The sequence below is a fragment of the Montipora foliosa genome, unplaced genomic scaffold (assembly GCF_036669935.1).
Source record: "Montipora foliosa isolate CH-2021 unplaced genomic scaffold, ASM3666993v2 scaffold_423, whole genome shotgun sequence".
Lineage (NCBI taxonomy): Eukaryota > Metazoa > Cnidaria > Anthozoa > Scleractinia > Acroporidae > Montipora > Montipora foliosa.
Genome location: NW_027179727.1, coordinates 732,501 through 752,500, shown reverse-complemented (window position 1 = coordinate 752,500; position 20,000 = coordinate 732,501). Strand labels below are relative to the sequence as shown.

At 39.7% G+C, this 20,000-nt stretch overlaps 1 protein-coding gene across 1 annotated transcript in view; it reads right to left on the bottom strand.

Moving 5' to 3' along the window:
- LOC137988647 (uncharacterized) overlaps window positions 1–9,535 on the bottom strand; it is a 10,044-nt gene extending 509 nt beyond the window's left edge. The window contains exons 1-2 of the mRNA XM_068834629.1: window positions 7,964–9,535; window positions 1–2,518 (exon numbers count right to left, since the gene is read on the bottom strand). The exon at window positions 1–2,518 is cut by the window's left edge and continues 509 nt beyond it. Of these exons, the coding sequence (XP_068690730.1) occupies window positions 1,050–2,518; window positions 7,964–8,195 (1,701 nt within the window). The 5' untranslated portion in view covers window positions 8,196–9,535 and the 3' untranslated portion in view covers window positions 1–1,049. The remainder of the gene's footprint in view (window positions 2,519–7,963) is intronic.
- Between the last annotated feature and the right edge of the window lie 10,465 nt (window positions 9,536–20,000).

Genomic DNA, 20,000 nt, shown 5'->3' with positions numbered 1-20,000 from the left:
ATTGGCAATGCAAGGCAAAGCGAAGTCGCTCTCGAATCCCGAGGGTTTACACTGCTGGAGCTTATCTCGGTTTCTGTAACATGAAGCGACTGAGACCATTGCTACTGACCACTGGACGGGATACTAAACCGTAGCAGGCTCCTTCCGGACCCTGCAGTATGTCGACTGCGACCATCTGTACACCTGAATGACAAGAGACAGTGCAGAGCAAAGTTTCCTGTCTTGGAAAACAGGAAGGCGACAGCGCTGAGCCTTCAACCAGTCTGGCACACTGACTGGGCCTCCAGGCACAGCTGGTCGCGCAGGAGATGAAACAATTTTACTTCTTCAAAAGAAATTTCTTTGGCTATAAAACCTGAAACTATTTACGTTTAATTATTATTTTATAATGTATATGAACTTATTGAAAGATTCTTGAACCTCCTTCATTGCTTGTCTCACGGCTATGCTCACAGCTATACTGTTGGTTTATGTTGTCGACTAGCTGTGTATCAGTGTAAGTTGCACACAGCAGGTTGGTGATCGGCTCACGTCAATCCTTGCTTAGGTGTTTTTTTTTTGGAATTTTACGATCCGTGTCATTCACAATGACTTCTCCTCCACAATCGGCCTTCGCAATTTTGTGTTGTCGTCAGTTGCAAGTTCATTTTATCTTTATAATACTGCATGGTGAGGAATTCACAATACAAGATTTAGAGCGTCCAAGACTTCAGCCCTTATGAATTCTAGTCAGGGAAGACAGAGTCAACGACAGACATAATTTCTAACAACCGACCAGTTTAATCTAGAATTCTAACGATAAACAGTCCCAAAAGAAGAATCTCAGGGGGATAAATTAAAGGAATATGCCATGAGGATTTTCAAACCTTGAGACTTACGTGGAGGTAATCTTTTATCTTCTATTACTGATAACGATTTCAAGATCAAATAAGATACTCATATGTTGTCAGGTTACATTATTGAGGGACCTAAGGTTATATATTTCTACAAAAGAATGCCGTTGTCCGCGATAATTTTCAGTTAATCCAGTTAAACTTCGAACAAGCCAGTCAGAAATGAGTATCGAATGTATCTTTCGGGTTTGCGAGAGGATCCAGCTTCTTTCCTCTGTGAAATGCCACTTTGTCAGCATCTTCCTCTTCAAGGCCACCGTTATCGCTTTCTTCAAAGCCAAAGTTGACTGATCGAGGTTCAACTGACTCTTTCGGTTGCACATAAGTAGTAGCAAGTTCAAAACTTACTACTCCACTCTCCTTTCTTGTGTCAAATGCGACTTTGTCAGCATCTTCTTCAAGGCCACCGTTGTCGCTTTCTTCATAGCCAAAGTTGACTGATCGAGGTTCAACTGACTCTTTCGGCTGCACATGAATAGTAGCAAGTTCAAAGCTTACTGCTCCAATCTCCTCTCTTGTGTCAAATGCCACTTTGTCAGCATCTTCTTCTTCAAGGCCACCGTTGTCGCTTTCTCCATAGCCAAAGTTGACTGATCGAAGTTTAACTGACTCTTTCGGCTGCACATGAATAGTAGCAAGTTCAAAGCTTGCTGCTCCACTCTCCTTTCTTGTGTCAAATGCCACTTTGTCAGCATCTCCTTCTTTAAGGCCACCGTTGTCGCCCTCTTCAGAGCCAAAGTTGACTGATTGAGGTTCAGCTGACTCTTTCGGCTGCACATGAATAGTAGCAAGTTCAAGGCTTACTGCTCCAATCTCCTCTCTTGTGTCAAATGCCACTTTGTCAGCATCTTCTTCTTCGAGGACACCGTTGTCGCCTTCTTCAAAGCCAAAGTTGACTGATCGAGGTTCAACTGGCTCTTTCGACTGCACATGAATAGTAGCAAGTTCATAGCTTACTGCTCCACTCTCCTTTCTTGTGTCAAATGCCACTTTGTCAGCATCTTCTTCTTTAAGGCCACCGTTGTCGCCTTCTTCAAGGCCAGAGTTGACTGATCGAGGTTCAACTGACTCTCTCGACTGCACATGAATAGTAGCAAGTTCAAAGCTTGCTTCTCCACTCTCCTTTTTTGTGTCAAACGCCACTTTGTCAGCATCTTCTTCTTCAAGGTCACCGTTGTCGCCTTCTTCAAAGCCAAAGTTGACTGATCGAGGTTCAACTGACTCTTTTGGCTGTACATGAATAGTAACAAGTTCAAAGCTTACTGCCCCACTCTCCTTTCTTGTGTCAAATGCGAGTTTGTCAGCATCTTCTTCAAGGCCACCATTGTCGCTTTCTTCATAGCCAAGGTTCACTGATCGAGGTTCAACTGACTCTTTCGACTGCTCATGGATAGTAGCAAGTTCAAAGCTTACTGCTCCACTCTCCTTTAACGCGTTAGATACTGATGGCATGTTAAACGTACCAGTTTGCACTTGATCTTTCAGAAAATTTTTCCCTGTCATTCCTCTTATCTCGTTCTGGAGGTCATTAAGAGGCATAAGCAACGCCAGGCAACACGAAAGAGACCATTGTGGATTTTTGCGCCATTCTTTGATAAAGCGGCAAAAATACCTGAGGTACTGGACTGAAAAAAGAAGAAAGAAAAGAAGTGAGTACGTTTGTGTAGTATCATAAGTGAACGAGAAGACCAACAACTGAGCTTAGTACTCTGCAAAATGCGTATTCGCCCCACTGTTTTTCTCCAGCGGTTGTAAATGCCCGGATGTTTGTTCCCCTCACTGTATTCCAATCGTATTGCAAGATCCTGAAGTGTTTTTGTAGTCAGGCTGTTAAGAGAAGGAATTGTGCGTTTTATAATGAAAGAATCAAACTCTGCGTGCTTGTTGACCTTCATGAAATTATCAATCTTGGTTATAGAGGCATGGCCAAGAAGTCCTGTAACGGTGATTAAAAGGTTTTTTAAAAAATATAAAAAAAATTTTAATAGTGACGTCAGCATTTTCTGGGGTTTACTTTTTCAACTAGTTTCCTGTTAAAGGTAAAGGAAATTTCAAATGAGCTACAGATCTATTCAGAAATGCGTCATTTTAATCCAGACACCAGCAAAATGACATATTCACATTATTCCTTCATTTTTATTATTAGTAAAACTCTGCAAATAGCATGAAATTTTGGAGAAGCCTACAAAAAGTGTTTCCAGGTGTAGTCAGGCCAAATGCGACTCCTATTGATCAAGATAGGAAATTCAAAGACCTCAGAGCTATGTTCTATCTTTCAAAGACCTCCCTTTTCTATATGAAATTAGTGAGGTTTTTTTAAGATTTCTGCTAGTAAGGGCTGGTTTTGTATATAAGATGCCATTTGTTCATTATAATATTCTTGAGATTAAGGACTGATGGTTGATATGACATTCTGTAACAAACGGCAATTTTTCATTTTATTTTGTAGAGCCAACATTCTTTCGCTAAACTTGACTTCATATAAAGTGATGTTTACCAAGTTATCGGCTGGATAACCCCGGTGGCGTAATCTTTGTTTGAATAGTGCGATGTGTTTTTCAAATTTTGCTTAGGGCTTCGCCTTTGATGAAGCCTTTCCTGACGCCTGGAATGTGGCAGGACTTGAAGTGCGTGTATTGGAAAATCTCTGTCGGTTTGAAGTGTGTGCACACATCAAGAATAGAGTACTTTTTTTTCCTTTTTGAATCTCTCGCTCTTGTCTACATATGTATCCAGGATTGTTATTTCAGTATCTGAAATCTCAGCCGTGAATTTATTACAGGGTGATAGCTATTTGCTAGCTCTGTCAACTGTCAAGTTGTTTTTGCTTCTTTGTTTATGTTCTATAGAGAAAAGATGTCGTCAATGTATCTTTTCCAAATGCGTGCTTTGTAATTGTAAGGACTTTGGTTGATAACTTTGAAAATGTTAGCAAAAGATAAGGCCATTTTTGCTCCCACTGCGGTTTCGTGTGCTGCAAGATTTCATCTCTTTCTTTCAAGAGAAGTCTTAGCATTTCTCTAAGAAAGAGTGAGACGGAATCGGAAGTTTGTTTTCATGGAATGTTTCGTATGTTCTACATGCAATGCCGATTCCTTCTTCCTGTGGGATGTTAGTGTAAAGGCTAGTAACTTCCAATAAGACAATGATTGTGTCTTAATTTGAGACTGGTATCTTTGAGGTATGAGTTTTTTTTCGTTTTAGCAATAGGCTGACGTAGGTGATCAAAAAATGTTGAGATTCGTTCAGTAGGGCCTTCACAGCCAAATATGATAGGTCTCCCGACCGGGTAGGGTTTGTGAATCTTTGTTAGAGTGTAGAAAACAGGGATTCGTGGCAGGTTTGGTCAGGGATGACCATTTCTTAGTCATGTCGTAAATGTGGTCTCCGTGATGGAAAGCATTGATGAGCTCTTTGGCTTTTTAAGACTTTCTCTAATGCCATGGGTAATTTAGTGGCTTACGGTTTTCTTTCTGATCTAAGAGAATCTGACCCTCTCGTGATACATTATACCCATGACATTAGAAACCTTTCAAAAAGCCAAAGAACTCATCGATGCTCTCCGTCACGGAGACCACATTGATGACATGACTAATTTGACACCAAACACGTCACAGATTCCACGAAACCCTGTTTTCTACACTCTAACAAAGATTCATAAACCTAAACCAGTCGGGAGACTATCATATCAGGCTGCGAAAGCCCTAATGAACGGATCTGAGGTCTTTGAATTTCTTTACCAATAGGAGTCGTGTTTGGCCTGTCTACACCTAGAAACATCATCACGTCTGTGGAGAAGGCAAGAAGGCAACTATTTCGCTTGTGTTGCCGTAGTTGAGATAACATTCCCCCGACATCTGCAGCTCGAGAGCAACATACCCTTCGAGCATCGTATCAAGGTAGCCATGTTTGGGGTTAAGTACACCTAGCACTTCCAGAGCTTCCACGTCCTGCTGAATGGGGATGGGAGATAAATAGTCAATGAAAACCTTTGTGGCCAACACTTCCATAAGCCCATCAAAGCTGCTATGAGCTCATTTATTATTCCTGCAAGGAAGTCTGCAGATGGTTGTGCAAGTGCTCAAACGCAAACCTTTAGTTCACAGCCCTGTACGCTTGCAGTCAATGCCATCATTCTCAAAGTATAAGTGTTTACTAACCAACAAAAAAATGCAAAAAGTGGGCATAATCTAAGATGACATATATAGTTGAAAGTTATAGATTACTTGTAGAGACAAGTATTTAGTTTTTTTTATATTATCAATGAGCCCTTTTTACCATTATGCGTATTATTACAATTCAAATCCTAGGTTATATTATGCTTGAATTCTCTTTTGATATTTTTTGAACGTCTTGAAACTCCAACATTTAACAAAAAAATGCAACCACGGTCTTCACACACACACAAAAAAAAATGTCTCAAGGAAAGTTCTGATGTCAGCATTTTTCTCAAAACCAGCTTATTCCAGTTGTAGGTCATTTCAGCCATGCCTCTATATCCCAAATTGTTAACTGTCCCTTGCTTGACATTGGTGAGAAGTTTCATGCTTTTTATCAAAAAACGCACAATTCCCCTGAAATTGTGCTATTCACTGCTAGACTATTGTTCGAAATTCAGTTACAATGTGTAGACAAACTTTCTTTGTTCGTAGTGAACACATCTCGTATGATGGGTCAAAAAGGAACATTCAGCCTAGTTGAGCTTTTCTTCCTAGCCTCTTTGTTTGAGTTGGCTTAAAAGTTGAAACTTTCAATTTGACACTGCAACTCAATCTATCTTTGTTATACCACGAGATGGAAAGTAATGAGCAAACAGATTTTACTGATGGACCCCCGTGGTTTCCTTTGGCTTTTCTGGAATGAATAACCAATCTCTTAAATGTGTCACTACATCGTAACAATGAACAATTTTTTTTTTGATTCGTCAAATTAAATCATGGTGTGCACATCATTAGGCACTTTAAGCAAGGACTACGTAATGTCTATTACGGTGAGTTTTAGACGCAGAAAAATCGAACTAGTATGTAGCATTCCGCCAAAATTCAAAGCTCTTGGTGACTCCTTATTAATAGAAGTTGTCGTAAGGTTTTCTTTAAATTTTTCTCGATTGTTCCCTACATTATTTTGACTCAAAATGTGAAATTAAAAAAATTGGTCACCAAGATCATTTGGGAGAAATAACTTGCTCAAGCTACTCATTTAATCATTGCGACTTCATCTATCAAAGACAAGTTTGTTCCATCGGTTCACGCTACGTTTCGCAGGAACAGGAAGCACAGCTTTGACGTACTTCTTGAAATAACACAACAGGTGTATTGTATTGTTCAAAAGGAATAATTTAATGTTTTTTTATGGCACAGACACGCGTCATGAAAAGGCACTGACTACAAATATTCCTCGGGTGCGTGATCTCGAGGAAACAGTTTTGTGTCCTCGAGTGATGCCTACGAATACTTTTTTCCCATGTAACCCTTTTTTTCTTATGCAAAATGTTTTACCGCACAAAGAGGAGGAGTAAGACAATAAAATTATGACAGAAAAAGGTAGGTCACGAACCTTGTTTAGGAGAAAACAGAAAGCAAACCGAGCTCGACCCCTCGACAAGACGTTTCCCCAATAGCGCGGTTTCACTTTCACTCTCGGACTGAAATGACACTTAAGCATCAGCAAGGCTATCACTCGACTTTTTTTGCGAGGGTCTTAAACGTTTTCCGTTTTCGCTCTACTGCTGTGCTGTAAAAACGGCCATTCTTCTTTCTAGCGAGCTTTCCCTCCCAAAAGGCCGCCATTTTGAAATGTTTTTGGCAACGTTTGATATATCAATATTCACACATGGCTGAGAGTCTTCATGGTTAAACTCAAACAGTTTTGTTTAGAAATATCCTTCGAGACTTGTGATACAGAGAAAACAGAACTAAGCCGTGAATTTTGACCATAAGGCCTACGATGTGTTATGCGCAGAACAGGATGCGCAGTGCAATACTAGGGAATCACGTTAAGCAAGTCGCGTAGTAGAACGGAAGTTTGTTGAGTGTCATGTCATCTTTTGGAAAAATAAGAGATTTGCTCCTTCTTTCGCACGGTTCTAACTTTATTTTAGAAGAATTCTTAGTTCTCCAACAGGAATATCAGTCTGTCAACTTGAATCCCCAAATACCGGTAACTTTTCATTGTGAGCAACGACAACAAAATTTCTATGCGCCTAAAATGAACAAAATTACAGGATTAACGTAAACACATATAGATCTTGATCTCCTCATTTGCTTTTCTCGCTCAAATGCTGATACATGTATATGTATGAGTTTAAATCGCCAAAGTACTTTCATCTCGGTATAAAAGACATGCGAAAAGTCGCGGCGAGAGGTACTGTGAAAGAATAAAAAAATCATGAATTATCTGGTGAAAGCCTCGCTTATGAAAAGCGTTGTTATTCGCCCCTGCTGCTACCGCATTTTGAGCTCAAAATCAACAAATAACTGTTTGGAAATCCCCAAAGATGATAAAAAAGGGATAAAATGCCTGTATCTTGCCATTTAGGTTGAAACAATAACATACTTGCCATTTAGGTTGAAACAATAACATATTAAGCATATCATGTACAACAAAATACATACGCACTTTCCACTACGGTCGACCATGATCTCCTACGTATTCGGAAAGCGCACTACGGCTAGAAACCAGGCCACCTTCGCATGGCGGAAGAAATCACCGTTCTATTCACCGTTCTATTCACCTACGTAGTCCTTGCTTAACGTCCCTATTGGGGAAAGTAAATACTGCCACTTTCTACGCTCTTGGAGATCAAAGTATGAGATCAAAGTATGGATCTAAAGAGGGTTATGTTGGCACTTTAAACATGTTAAATATAAGTTTGTAACTTTGTTTTCTGCGGAAAATCTGAAAAAGGAATTTGGACCAGAAAGTCAAGGGCCGATTCTGTGTCTTAATCATAGTTTGGTATCTTTCAGATTAAGTGAACTGCTGTATGCTCCTAGCTCACAACCGCATACAATGATAGCCAAGTCTCCAACTCTTTTTGATTTAATTTCAAATACGAACAAAATGCTTACCCGCAAGAATTCCAATTACCAAAAAATTTGCTCCAAATACCAATGCACTGAACATGATATGGTCCATATATGAGTCCACCAGGGATTGTGCCCTCTCCGCTGGAATTCTACTCACAACACCTATTACGAGGTTGACGAATGTGACAGCAAGGGAAGAAACCATCATGTTGTTCTCGAAGGGGTCCGCTATCGGCCGCTTGTACGCAAAGAACATACCATGGAGACCTGACATAACACATGCTAACCCAACATAGGCTCTGCTCTCACCTCCTATCAGGATAATGCCTGACGTTAATGCCACCTTCCGAGCTGTTTCAACAAGTTCCTAATACCATGAGTGAGTGTTATAATTTGCGAATAAAAACTGTAATCCTGTGACAACTTCTGGAATTGAACGCTGGGAATGTGTGGATTCATCGTCACCTCCGTCGCCAAGTTTCTTCAAAGACCTTTGGTGCCTCCACAGAACCACCAAGGCAGCCATAGGTAGGAACATGATGTAAAAAAGGCTGCAATATGCAATGATCACAGATCGGAATTCTTGGCTGGAACATTTGACAGTAAAGTCAGCTCTTAGAAACGAGTCGCAGTTTTCGCCTTTTTCGTCAAGGCACAGTGTTCGACAAGCAAGGGGAAGAACATTTGCTGTCTTGGAGCAGGTGCTTAGATAGGTTACGTAAAGGAAAAAAAAGACTGTTCTGTAGACCAACTGCTTTGTTTCGGAAATTTTCTTCACTTTCTCCATTTGACTCGAGAAGGTCTTTCTGGTCAATAAGACCTTCCTAATTCCATAAATAATGAATGCTAAAATGACGACCGCAGCATTGATACCGAGCAGAGTAAACAATCTTCCAAAAGCATTGACTTTTAGATCTGGAAAGAGACAGTGGATTGGAGCAATCTGTAAAATATTTAGCTGTAAAATCTCGGAATATTTTCCAATAAGTGCAAGAGAGTCTGGCCATTTGATGTATGCAAATGCCTCGAGAACTCCAAATGTTACCTGGTAGAAACCGATAACAATTTTTAGTCTTCCAAGAATTATATCAACTAAGGAGCGGTCTTCTTTGTTCTTGGCTTGTTTCCTGCCTCTCCAAACCATAAACGCAGTAATTATAATAGTCACTGCTGCTATAACGGAAAGCTGTGCTATCATCCATGCTTTTGAGGGGCACTCTTTGCATGTCTTCAACTGTTTGTAATATCCAGGATTACACACTTCACACAATGGTCCTTTATATCCAGCAATACATGGGGAGTCCATACCACCCAAACATGATTCCGGTCTTGGACATTTATATGCTTGAGGAAGAGAGTATCGGTACTCGATCATGGATTGGTTTCCAACAGAAGAATTCCCACGTAAGACTTCGCTGAAGGATATGTAAAGTGCTTTGTTTGTATCGTTCTCCCATTTCCACCAGTAACCCCGTTGAAGACTAACGGAACCATTTTCGCATTTTAATCCGCCTTGTTGTTCACATGACTCGCATTCTTCAAACATGTGTCTTCGAAAAAATCCTTCCTGACAGTAACATGCCCGAAATCCAGCAAACAACTGTAGATTCGTCCCTGAGAAAAATAAGACGGTGCAATTTACTTCTTTATTAATTTATTAGTACATAAATGACGAAAGATCGTTTAATTTTGTTATTTTATCTTTTCCCTGGTGTCTATCGGTAAACGTTTTTTCGAATTCATTCATATTAATAAATCTGTTTCTGCACCAGGCCTCTAATGCTGTTTAAATCTTTTACCGAAAAACTTAACTGAAAGCAACGTAAGGTCTAAGAAACTGTTTTGGAACATCGCAAGATACCACCACTGAATACTCAGCCATAGTCTAATGAAAGTACTTGTGGGAACACTCATGCTAGTGACGTTCTAGCAGTTTTTGACTGCTTTTAAAGAGTTACCCCAACATTTCCATCGTTTGTAACTTTTGCCAGCGTTAAGTATCACATAAATGAGGTTAAAGCAAGGTTACCCTTGCAAAATAGGGGAAAAGAACCTGCTAGTCGATTTTGGCGAGAGAGGGAGGAAAACTGGACTTCCCAGAGCAAAACCGTCGAAACAGGTTGGGACCGACTGAAACTCAGTCCATATACGACTGCGGTGGTGGGAGGCGCTGTCTATGAACGCTATGTCATCTTGACTCGTAGAGTTCCATTTCGTCTCTAGTAGAACTTCATAATTTCTCTGGCACTATGAATTACTATAGCGGTCGAGATATGAGAGTCTTCAAATGACAAGTTAGAAAAGTCGGGAAGGACAACAGACAAAAAAGAGCGTTTAACTTTTGACTTTTCATCAAATTGCTTTTGTTGAGACGATAAACGCTCCATGAAGTTAATCAATAAATATCGTTTTAACTTGGCATTTAGGCCTTAGCGTTCCTTTCTTTCCTTATTGGTTTCCATTGAAAGGAAAGGAAAGGAAAAGAACTTTATTTAAGTGTCTAGTCGTTCTAGCGCTGGAGCGCTAATTGGGGACACTGTAAATTGAAATGAACAATGAAAGTAAATCAAGTCAAATGTCGGTTTTTGAGGAGAGGGGAAACCGGAGTACCCGGAGAAAACCTCTCGGTGCAGAGTAGAGAACCAACAAACTCAACCCACATATGACGCCGAGTCTGGGAATCGAACCCGGGCCACATTGGTGGGAGGCGAGTGCTCTCACCACTGCGCCATCCCTGCACCCAAATCATAAAACTTAATAAGCTGCATACGGCCAGCCTCATTCCGGCATTCCCTCTTCTGAATGTTTTGTATAATTGTGTGGGGAATGCAGTTTCTTTTAATATCTGGCGAAATATATTTTTGCAATGCCGGCAAACTGTTCTTCTGTTAAACCGGCAAGAATTGTAAAGTACTCCCACTTAATTAGATTAGGCCATCATGTTTGAGAGGCTATTTGCAAAACTCCAACATTGACCATGATATGTTCATTTGAAAAGTAAGCGAAAAGGTCACATCTTATTGGCTTCTTTATAATATTTATAGAAATCTGGTGAACCATTTCGAGAAGCATACAATGTAATCTATAAAACCACAACGACATTTGTTAGAGGCTCTGAATGGGGTTAACCAACAAACGACAAACGGCGATAAATATAACTGATTGCCGACAAAACAAGAAAAATATTACCCATGACTGACATAATTCTGCGGAATTCATCTTCAAGCGCCAACGGGCAACTGCGTTTTGGCTTCCATCAATCAAACTTCCGACGCCAACCGCTAATGACGAAATCAATTGATGCGTGACTAACCCACCAATCAGCCTCTTGGGTTCCCACGGTACATTCGCATATTCAAACTCGACGCCGATGGAGAGCGATGGAATCTGTACGAATCTTTTTACTGAAGAATTTCTAAAAGTATATCATAATGGTGTTCGACCTCTGAACTAAACGAAAACACCAATTCACTTTCCGGAGGCGGAGTCGATCTTCACCGCCATGTTCGGAAATTTGATTGATGGAAGCCAAAGCGCAGTTTGGCGCTTAGTATTTGAAGGTGAGATTCTGCAGAATTATGAAAATCGCAGTAACCGACAACCAACAGGGTCCGACATTGTGGGGATGTTGGTTGGATCGGAATAATGCGTAACGTCTTTTTTCTTTCAACATTTCAATAGTATTTTGTATGATTTGTTTCTAGTTTATGAAATGTCATCCTTTGGTGGGCTCTATTTCACCAGAGGTAACCTGGGGTGATTACCACTTGTTAGCAAAAAAACTGGTTGTTCCGTTGGGAAAACAAATGGAACAGCTGACACCAAAGGAAATTTTCCGGAAAAAAAAGAACAACCTTCGAAGGCTGTCTTCTTTTCCAATTTTACCGAAACGACTAGAACTTTCTGTATCATTTGTTTGCACCACTAGAATCAGGCGCCTATGCGAGGATTACATAACTTCACTTGGCGGGCATTGGCCGCCACATTTGTTTGTACCCAGACTCTTACGGCATTGGGAAATGGACTCATAAATGGGACAGCTCATTCCGTTTCTCAATTTTTCGGTAGGGAATGTCCAGTACCTTCTGTCAAAAATATCTCACCAAAAATTCCGTTTAAATGGTAAGCGCCCCTGTTTCTCCTCCTTTCGGGTAGGAGCGTAGGCTCATTTTAAAAACAGCAGCTTGCCTTTTCTGACTGTTGCGCCTGTACGATCGCCTGAACGTCCTGTACGTTGTTTTTCCATGCGGTCGAGTCATGAGCGGAATTTTAAAAGTGATCGTAAGTTTCTTTCGAAAGGGTGAAGAGGTCACAATCGAGCGCCATCGTAGCCGCGTTCCAGTGGACATATCGAAACATAAGGAGTCTTTGAGTTAAAAAAAAAAAGAAAAAAAGACATCTAAAGGGAATTTTATGAGTAAAGAAGCAAGCCCCTACAGCACCGAATTTGCGGCTTCTCATTGAAACTATTTCGCCTGGCAAAATTCTCTGCGAGTAAATGTGAGAACTTTGCTGTAGTCACAGATGGACAGTGGCATCTTGAAATTCCAAAAACATCTCGATGACTAAATATGCAGATGGCGTTACGTGTAGCATTCCCGCTGGGCCTAATGTTAATGACCATACCTCTAGGGAGGTAAAAAACTATTCTCTGGGCAGTGAAAAATTTACTGAAACTCAATTTGAGTAACACCAAGGAAATTGTCATAAGAGGAAGAACAACCTTGCCCCATCCTGATGAAATTTTAGATATTAAACGTGTCTTTTATCTGAAGCTTCTTGGAGTGACATTTCAGGTTACTCCTACCAACCGGGATAAACATTTTGCTGACTTGATGGAAAGAGCGCGCAAGCGTATAATTTTATAGTAGTTTCGACCTTCATTATCTTTTTAACTCTCTCATTATGTCACGCTTTACTTATACTACATCCGTGTTTGGGGTGTTGCTGCCTATAGTAAGCATTGGAGTCAGATTGATAGGCTACAGATTTGGGAAACATTCAATATGTAGCATCTATCAAACAGATTATCAAAGATGGAGATTTGTGGCTATGGAGACGTATTGTAGATAATCCCTCGCACTCCCTGCGGGATCTTCTCCCCCCACGTAAAAGCAGAGCTTTACGCAGTAGGTCCCATTCCTAAGTTAATAGACTTCCTCTTCGACTTTTAAATGAATCTTAATTTAGTACTTTGTATTTTAATACAGATTTAACTTCATTTTATTATTATTATTATTATTATTATTATTATTATTATTATTATTATTATTATTATTATTATTATAAATTTGATATCGGATGAAGGTATCAGTGAGATCGACGGTAAGTGTGGAACGTTGTATTTGTTTTGTGTCAGCACAGTTTGATGTATTCAGAGTAGAGTTAAGGGCCCAGTCGGCTCCAAATTAGTGATATTACTAATTCCATCTATAAACGCCGCACTGATGCTTTGCTTTAGGCCCCGTCCACACGTATCCGGATATTTCTAAATACTCAACTTTTTCTTTCCAGATACGCCTTCCGTCCACACGTATCCAGTGGATTTGCTGGCGAATCCAGAACGTTTTGAATACGCTCTCCAGAATGGATATTTTTTGATCCGCTTTAAATCTAAAACCATTAGGGCCCGGTTGCTCGAAGCCTGGTTAGCGTTAACCGTTGGTTAAGAGGTATCAGAACCTATAGATTTCCATGAAGGCGTTCCAAACTAAATCGTCCTTTTCCAATTAAGCAAATTCCGTTAAAAAAAGGGCAAATAAGCATGTTAGACAGCACATTTCCGACAGAATACTGGGGATAGAGGGTATTCTACAATAATTGAGGAACACAAAGTTGAAAACTTGACCACTTTATTATGTTTCTAACGGAAAGTACACTTTTTTTGACAGCTAAAAGGTTATAATATTTTACGGACTGCGTCTAAATGTCATCTTAAACATAGAGAACAGCTACGAAACCCTCGGAGCCCTGCATAACATTCAAATAATACAATACAAAAGCGCTATAAACCGCGGAACGCTTTTTTATTCCGTTACAAGAAGCCTGTTCGAATTTTGGCTTTGTAATACCTAGTAATATCATTTGAAGTTATGTAAATTGCTGCAGGAACAGGAAATCGTGCGCTGTTATTTGTACCTTTGAGTCCGATTTTCGGATCCAAAATTCCACCCTTGATTTTAATGTTTGGACTTTACTTTTTCAGCCCGACACGAAGTTGATAACTTTTGATTCCGATTTTCGGAGCCAACATTCTACGTTCTCAGCCCGACACGAATGTTCTTAAATTTTGAGTCCGATTTTCGGAACCAAAATTTTACGTTTCCGCGACGATCTCAGCCCAACACACCTTTCGACAACTTTTGAGTCCGATTTTCGGACCTAAAATTCTACTTTTCTATCTTCGTATATATCTGCCCACCACGAATATTCATACAGCTTTTGAAACTGATTCCCGGACCCAAGTGAACTACCAATATTCGTATCCCTAAAATTATGCACAAATTACCTACATATCTTGTGTTACTGATTTAGTAACACTGTCTATAAACGCTTTGTGCGTAAAACATCACTGAAGCGAACTATCAGTCTGGTTGTAGTCAAAATAAAGACTAGGAAAGGCATAACGCGTAAGGGCCATCACGAGAATAAGAAAACCACTTCCAAAATCTACTTTCCTCGCCTTTGAGCGTTGCTTGTCAGGATAAGCTCTAATTTAATGCCCTTTGGGCGTGCTACACTTTTTTTTTTTTCACATTAATGCCGCGAGTAAACATGAGTTTACAGTGTTGCACATTGACACTGAAACTTCAAAATATACTTTTTCGATTTGTCAAGCAATCAGGAGACAAAAATATTTAAATTTGATTAGAAATCGTTATACTTTTTATAATCAACATGCAACATCGTCGCGCCGCATTGGGAGGTTATACCCTATAAAAGCCATAGAGGTTGTTAAAGAGTTTTTTCAGCATCATTGCATCAATCCTGCTGTAGACGTCTTTGAGTTAAGTTGCGGTCTCTGGTCGGGTGTACTTATCCCATGTTAACGTGAAGTTGGAAAGCAAAATAACATCCTTAACGGCAGAGCTTGTTTCCACGCTACGTTTCTTCGATTCGTTCTAAAATAGTCGGGCTTCCAGCTAGACTTATAAGTTCCTTTGCAGTAGTGTATTGAAACATAGTCAACATATATAGCGGTGAACTTCCAAAAGACAGGTATTTTGTCCCAGTCGAGAAGATTGATGGCTTTAGAAAAACCTACTTCCACTGAGTCGGCTGTATGGTCCTCCACCTCCTGGATGGCTCTATTCTCTTCCCTACGGAGTGGCCCAGTGGTGATCTTAGAAAAAAAAAAACAACAAAACAAAAAGAGACCGTTTTTCTTTTCAACTGAAGCGACACTGGTTAGCTAGCCCAAAACAAAAATTTGATTATATTTTTATTTGCTTTAAAGTTAATACAGATTCTTAACAAATTCCTTGTTCCGTTTCTAACACCTTTAACTAACCCCCTTCATAGCATAACTTCCTGTTTAATTAAAGTAAAAACTGTAAATCGCAGTTTACATTTAAGTCACTTTATAACGTTTATGGTTAAGTTTTTGTTTCTAAGACTCACAACTGTTCCTTGAAGCCTTCCTTCAAATTTCTTAATTAATCCATTCCTGCGTGGTTGTGCGGGTTCCTTGCAAATTCCTGGTTTTAGGGTTAGGGTTAGGGTTACCCTAACCCTAAAACCTTTCAAATGTTTATCCAAATCACTGTAGTGTATTTGACTACATTCACAAAATCCTAGAGGCTGTCTTTTACGTGCATTTGACTTCTTTAGTTTAAACTTAAATGGGCAGCTACCTAATGGAGAGTTAGAGTCGATGGAAGGAAACTCTTCAAATTCCACAAATTCTGGCGATATTTTCGGAATTGATCCTCTACTTTGATAAAATGCAGTTGCAACTTTTTCACTTGGCTATTCGCATTTCCTCTACAATAGAAACCTGAGGAATTTTTTTAGTAAATCAAGCAGTGTTTTGATACTTGAACCTGCTGCGCTAAACTCACTCGCTGTTAAAACTGATATTTTCCATTTTCTTGCAATTTAAAATTCTTGGTTTTCACGTGACGTCATCAAAATAAAAAAAAAAGGGATTATCAATCCTGTTGAGCTTTTAGTTTAGTTAGTTATTAACACAGCTGAAGACTTTTCTTTTCAATTTTTTTTAGGTTTGATAGGGTTTTTCGTCGTGTGATAAAGGAAGGTTGAATTCTGAGCTTTTGCGTGACACGATATGGATTGTTTTCACGTGACGTCATCATTTTCTAAAATCCAAAACTAAAGAGCCACGAAAGTTTTTATCCTCATCAGGCATAAGAGATGGTAAATTTGTATCCATTTGCAATTTTAAAGCTCAATAGCGTGCTTCGTTTGGAAACCAGAGCATTTTGAATTTCTGAGTTATAGCGGTGCGTGACACGAGGCGACGATCGAGTTTATTGAGAAATATATATTTATCTCATGGTTTTGAGCCTTTTTAGAATTTAAAGCATTAGGAAAAGTGCTTAGGTAAATAGGTGTTTGTTCAGTACAGACGATCACTCGCCTAGATAGCCAAAGTAAGTAACAGATGTTGACACTATTTTCCGGCCGCCATATTGGTGGGCCACAGATGTACACCAACATGGCGATTTGATACTGGGCTCTGTAAATTTCTGCGAAACATATCGACGAATATCTAAAGTTTGGGGAAACGCACAGGCCTAAAACTTGGAGAAGTGTCTTCTTCATTTATCTTCTACAACATCACGAATTCTTGACTTTTTCCACCGGATGGTTTTCGATTTATTTTTTTATTGCGTGACAGTGAAAACGATCTATTAAAATGGCGGCAGGGAATGCTGTCACGTAGATAAAAAGCAACTCATGTGTACTCATGTGGATGTTTATGAGCCTTGAGAAGACGATTACAGGCTTTTTATAGCAAAACTCGATGACATATGTTTTTGTTAGCTTCCAGCTGCCATATTGGTGCCCCTCGGAGGGACTAAAACATCGCGTGTCTATACAAAGCCTTATATTCAAGTTTGAGTAAAACATTTCTTCGAATATCTCCCGCACGAAACATCGCGCAGACCTGAATCTTTGTGGGGCTGTTCAAGAGACAAACGAAAATGAAAATGAAAAGAAAATGAACTTGACTTTATTTGTTGAAAGGTTTTGATGATGGTGTGACAGTGAAAACCGCAAATAGCAAAAACTGTGCGTGATCGTGGAGACTGTAAAGTTAAATTGATGCCAAAGGGCAGATTTCAAAGTGAATAGGGGTAACTCCCGTTACAAATTTTGCTTACAAACGAGATTTATCATTCGATCGATTTTCCATTAAACTTTGCAAGGTGAAACAATCGGAAATGTGTTAAGAGAGTGGCGGCTATCGCAGCTTAAGAAATATTCCCGAGTATAAATACAAAACTGTGTATATTGTACATTTATTTTAGTATTATATTTATTTATGTCAGGGACACCTGGGAGAACAGATTACTGAAGGTGCTCCCTGGTTAAATAAAGCTCATTATTTTATTAACTTTTCCTGTGTTTTAGCTATTCGGTCTTGTTTTTCCCTGATTGAAATCAGATAATTACCTAAGTTGATGATAGGTTGTTTCCTTTGTGTCGGAATGTCACAGTCAAAGGCCATTCTCTCCGACTGTGAACTCAGGAAAGAACTGATAGAAAAACCTGATCGACCTCAAAAATTTGACCCTTAAAAATTTGTTCGCACGTGTCTTATTATTATTATTATTATGAGCAAATAATTGGAAAGTGGAAAGGTATGGTAATTAAATAACTGATTCGAGCAACCTCAAAGAACGCCGGATCACCTTATTTGCTGAGAACTTGATTTCCCCAAATTCTGATTTTGTAGTGATTTTTAAAGTGAAGTCAATCCAGGTAAAGACCTACGCAGTCATCGTAGTATTGCATGGGAGACTGTTCACGCGTGTGTAAACGCTTAGCGCCCCCTCACGCGCTCACGCTAGTTTTCATCGCTTACCAGTTTGCGTTGAGAATAGAAAATGAAACGGCTAATGTTATGTTCAGGCACATATCATAAGTGTTAAATCATAACTTACTCATTACGTCGTTTTTTTTTAGAGGTGAACTAATAAGTTATATCAGTATACGGTTTGTTTTCAGATTGGACTTGAAAACTTTCCTTTTCAGTGAAAACTATGAGCTATGCAGTTAAAAGGTTTGAAACATCTAAAAGGAAATGCATTGAAAAAAATGGCGAAAAAACGTTCTCATGCTAATTTGTGATGCTATTCAGTACTTTTTAGTCTCCGCGTAATTACGCTGTTACTACTGACAAGAAGGTTACGTTTAGCCCGAAGGCTGGATTGGCTCCCCACGATTAGATTAAATTTATCGGTAAAGGTAATTACGGCTTACCGTCCATATTACGTTGTTCTTCTCGGTTCAGTTCATCGCTTCAACAGTCTGAATAATTCACGGGTACTGTTTTCTCCTCCGTCAGAATCTCTGAGTAAGGTTACATCTAGAGGTCGCCGTTCCGGGGTCTTTGACGTTGATGCCGGAATGAGTCAAGGCTTTCATCTGAGAAACCGATCAACGTTAAACCCCCTCTTAGTTTCAAAGGAGTTCCTTCGATTCTGGACTTTGATGATGGAGACGTAAGCTGGACTCATCACTTGAAAACCTGATAAAACTCCAGTTTCGACGTTATTGGTCACCTTCCATCTTTCCTGAAGTTTAGGTAGTAATTGCCAAACTCGATAATTGTTTCGAAATTTATAATGGTCATGAGCGAGGGTACTTTACTTGACCGTAATGGGCAGATTCTCCAATGTAAAGCCGGACGCACACAAATTGTGTAGCTCAGTGTTGACAAGCTCAGTTCACGAGGAGAATTATAAACATGTTTAGTACATGTGTGGCCAAAAAACTGCAAACAGAACATCCTATTTATACATACACAGGATGGGACACGCAGCACAACGCAGAGATGAAAGTCGTTACTTGGACGAAGCAATTCAGAATACAAATTAAGCGTGACCACCAGACATTGCGCGGATTAAATTAAACAGTCGTGGCCTACTAATTGTGAATTTGACATGGTAGCTATCGTGACCTCTTGTTCATCAAATCGACAGATGTATGCATGTACTGTAGTGTATCGTGGGCGTGAAATCGAAAAAAAAAAAAAAAGAAACATAAAAATGATATGTGGTGTTAAATGCTAAAAATGTGGGAGACGTTCAACACCCTAGCGATCGGGAGAAGCACACAGCTTGGTCTGTTTATGATCACACCTGACGAATGACGAAATCAAGATCGGCTTATGTGAACACGACCCGTCAGATAGTCGTTCGTGACCTTATCTCAGTGCCTTATTGAGTTTCATCATCGCGCACGCACATTAATCTTTTCACTTGTTAGTAACTGCAGCGTCGTATAGATTACAGAGCATTATAGACTGCACGAAAGAAAACAGGAACCGAACGAGTCATCGTCTAAAGCAAATACAAGAGGGGACAAACTTATGGTCAATCAAGATTCAAGACAATGAAGCCTACATTTTTCAGAACGGCCCGACTTGCATATTACGGAAAGGCATATTCGGTGGTGAGGAACGTTCCCGGCGCCTTTGAACACAAAGTTAACCACAAAAAGTTCAAGCAGTGGAGGTATGCTTTTTTTTCTGTTTACAGTTAAGTGTTATTTAGACTCAACTGCGATTTCTTGTTTATACTTTGAAGCCGTAGGGACGCTACCCTGGATGCCAGAGGTGTTTTCTCTCCTAGAGCGACCTCTGGCAGCCAGGGTATAGGTACGCGCCCAAATAATTTTGTAACCGCCTCCTATGTAAAGTAAAATCCTCAAACATAACAGTTATTGCTTCCTACCAGCGTTTACCGGAGTAGGACCAAGCATTCTGCCTATATTACAAAACGGCACTGCATATAATACACTGTAACATATTTTGTTAATAATGCAGAAAAGTATCAGTTTGTCTTGTATTTTTTCTTTCTTCAAATTGACTGTAGACTTTGGAGATAAT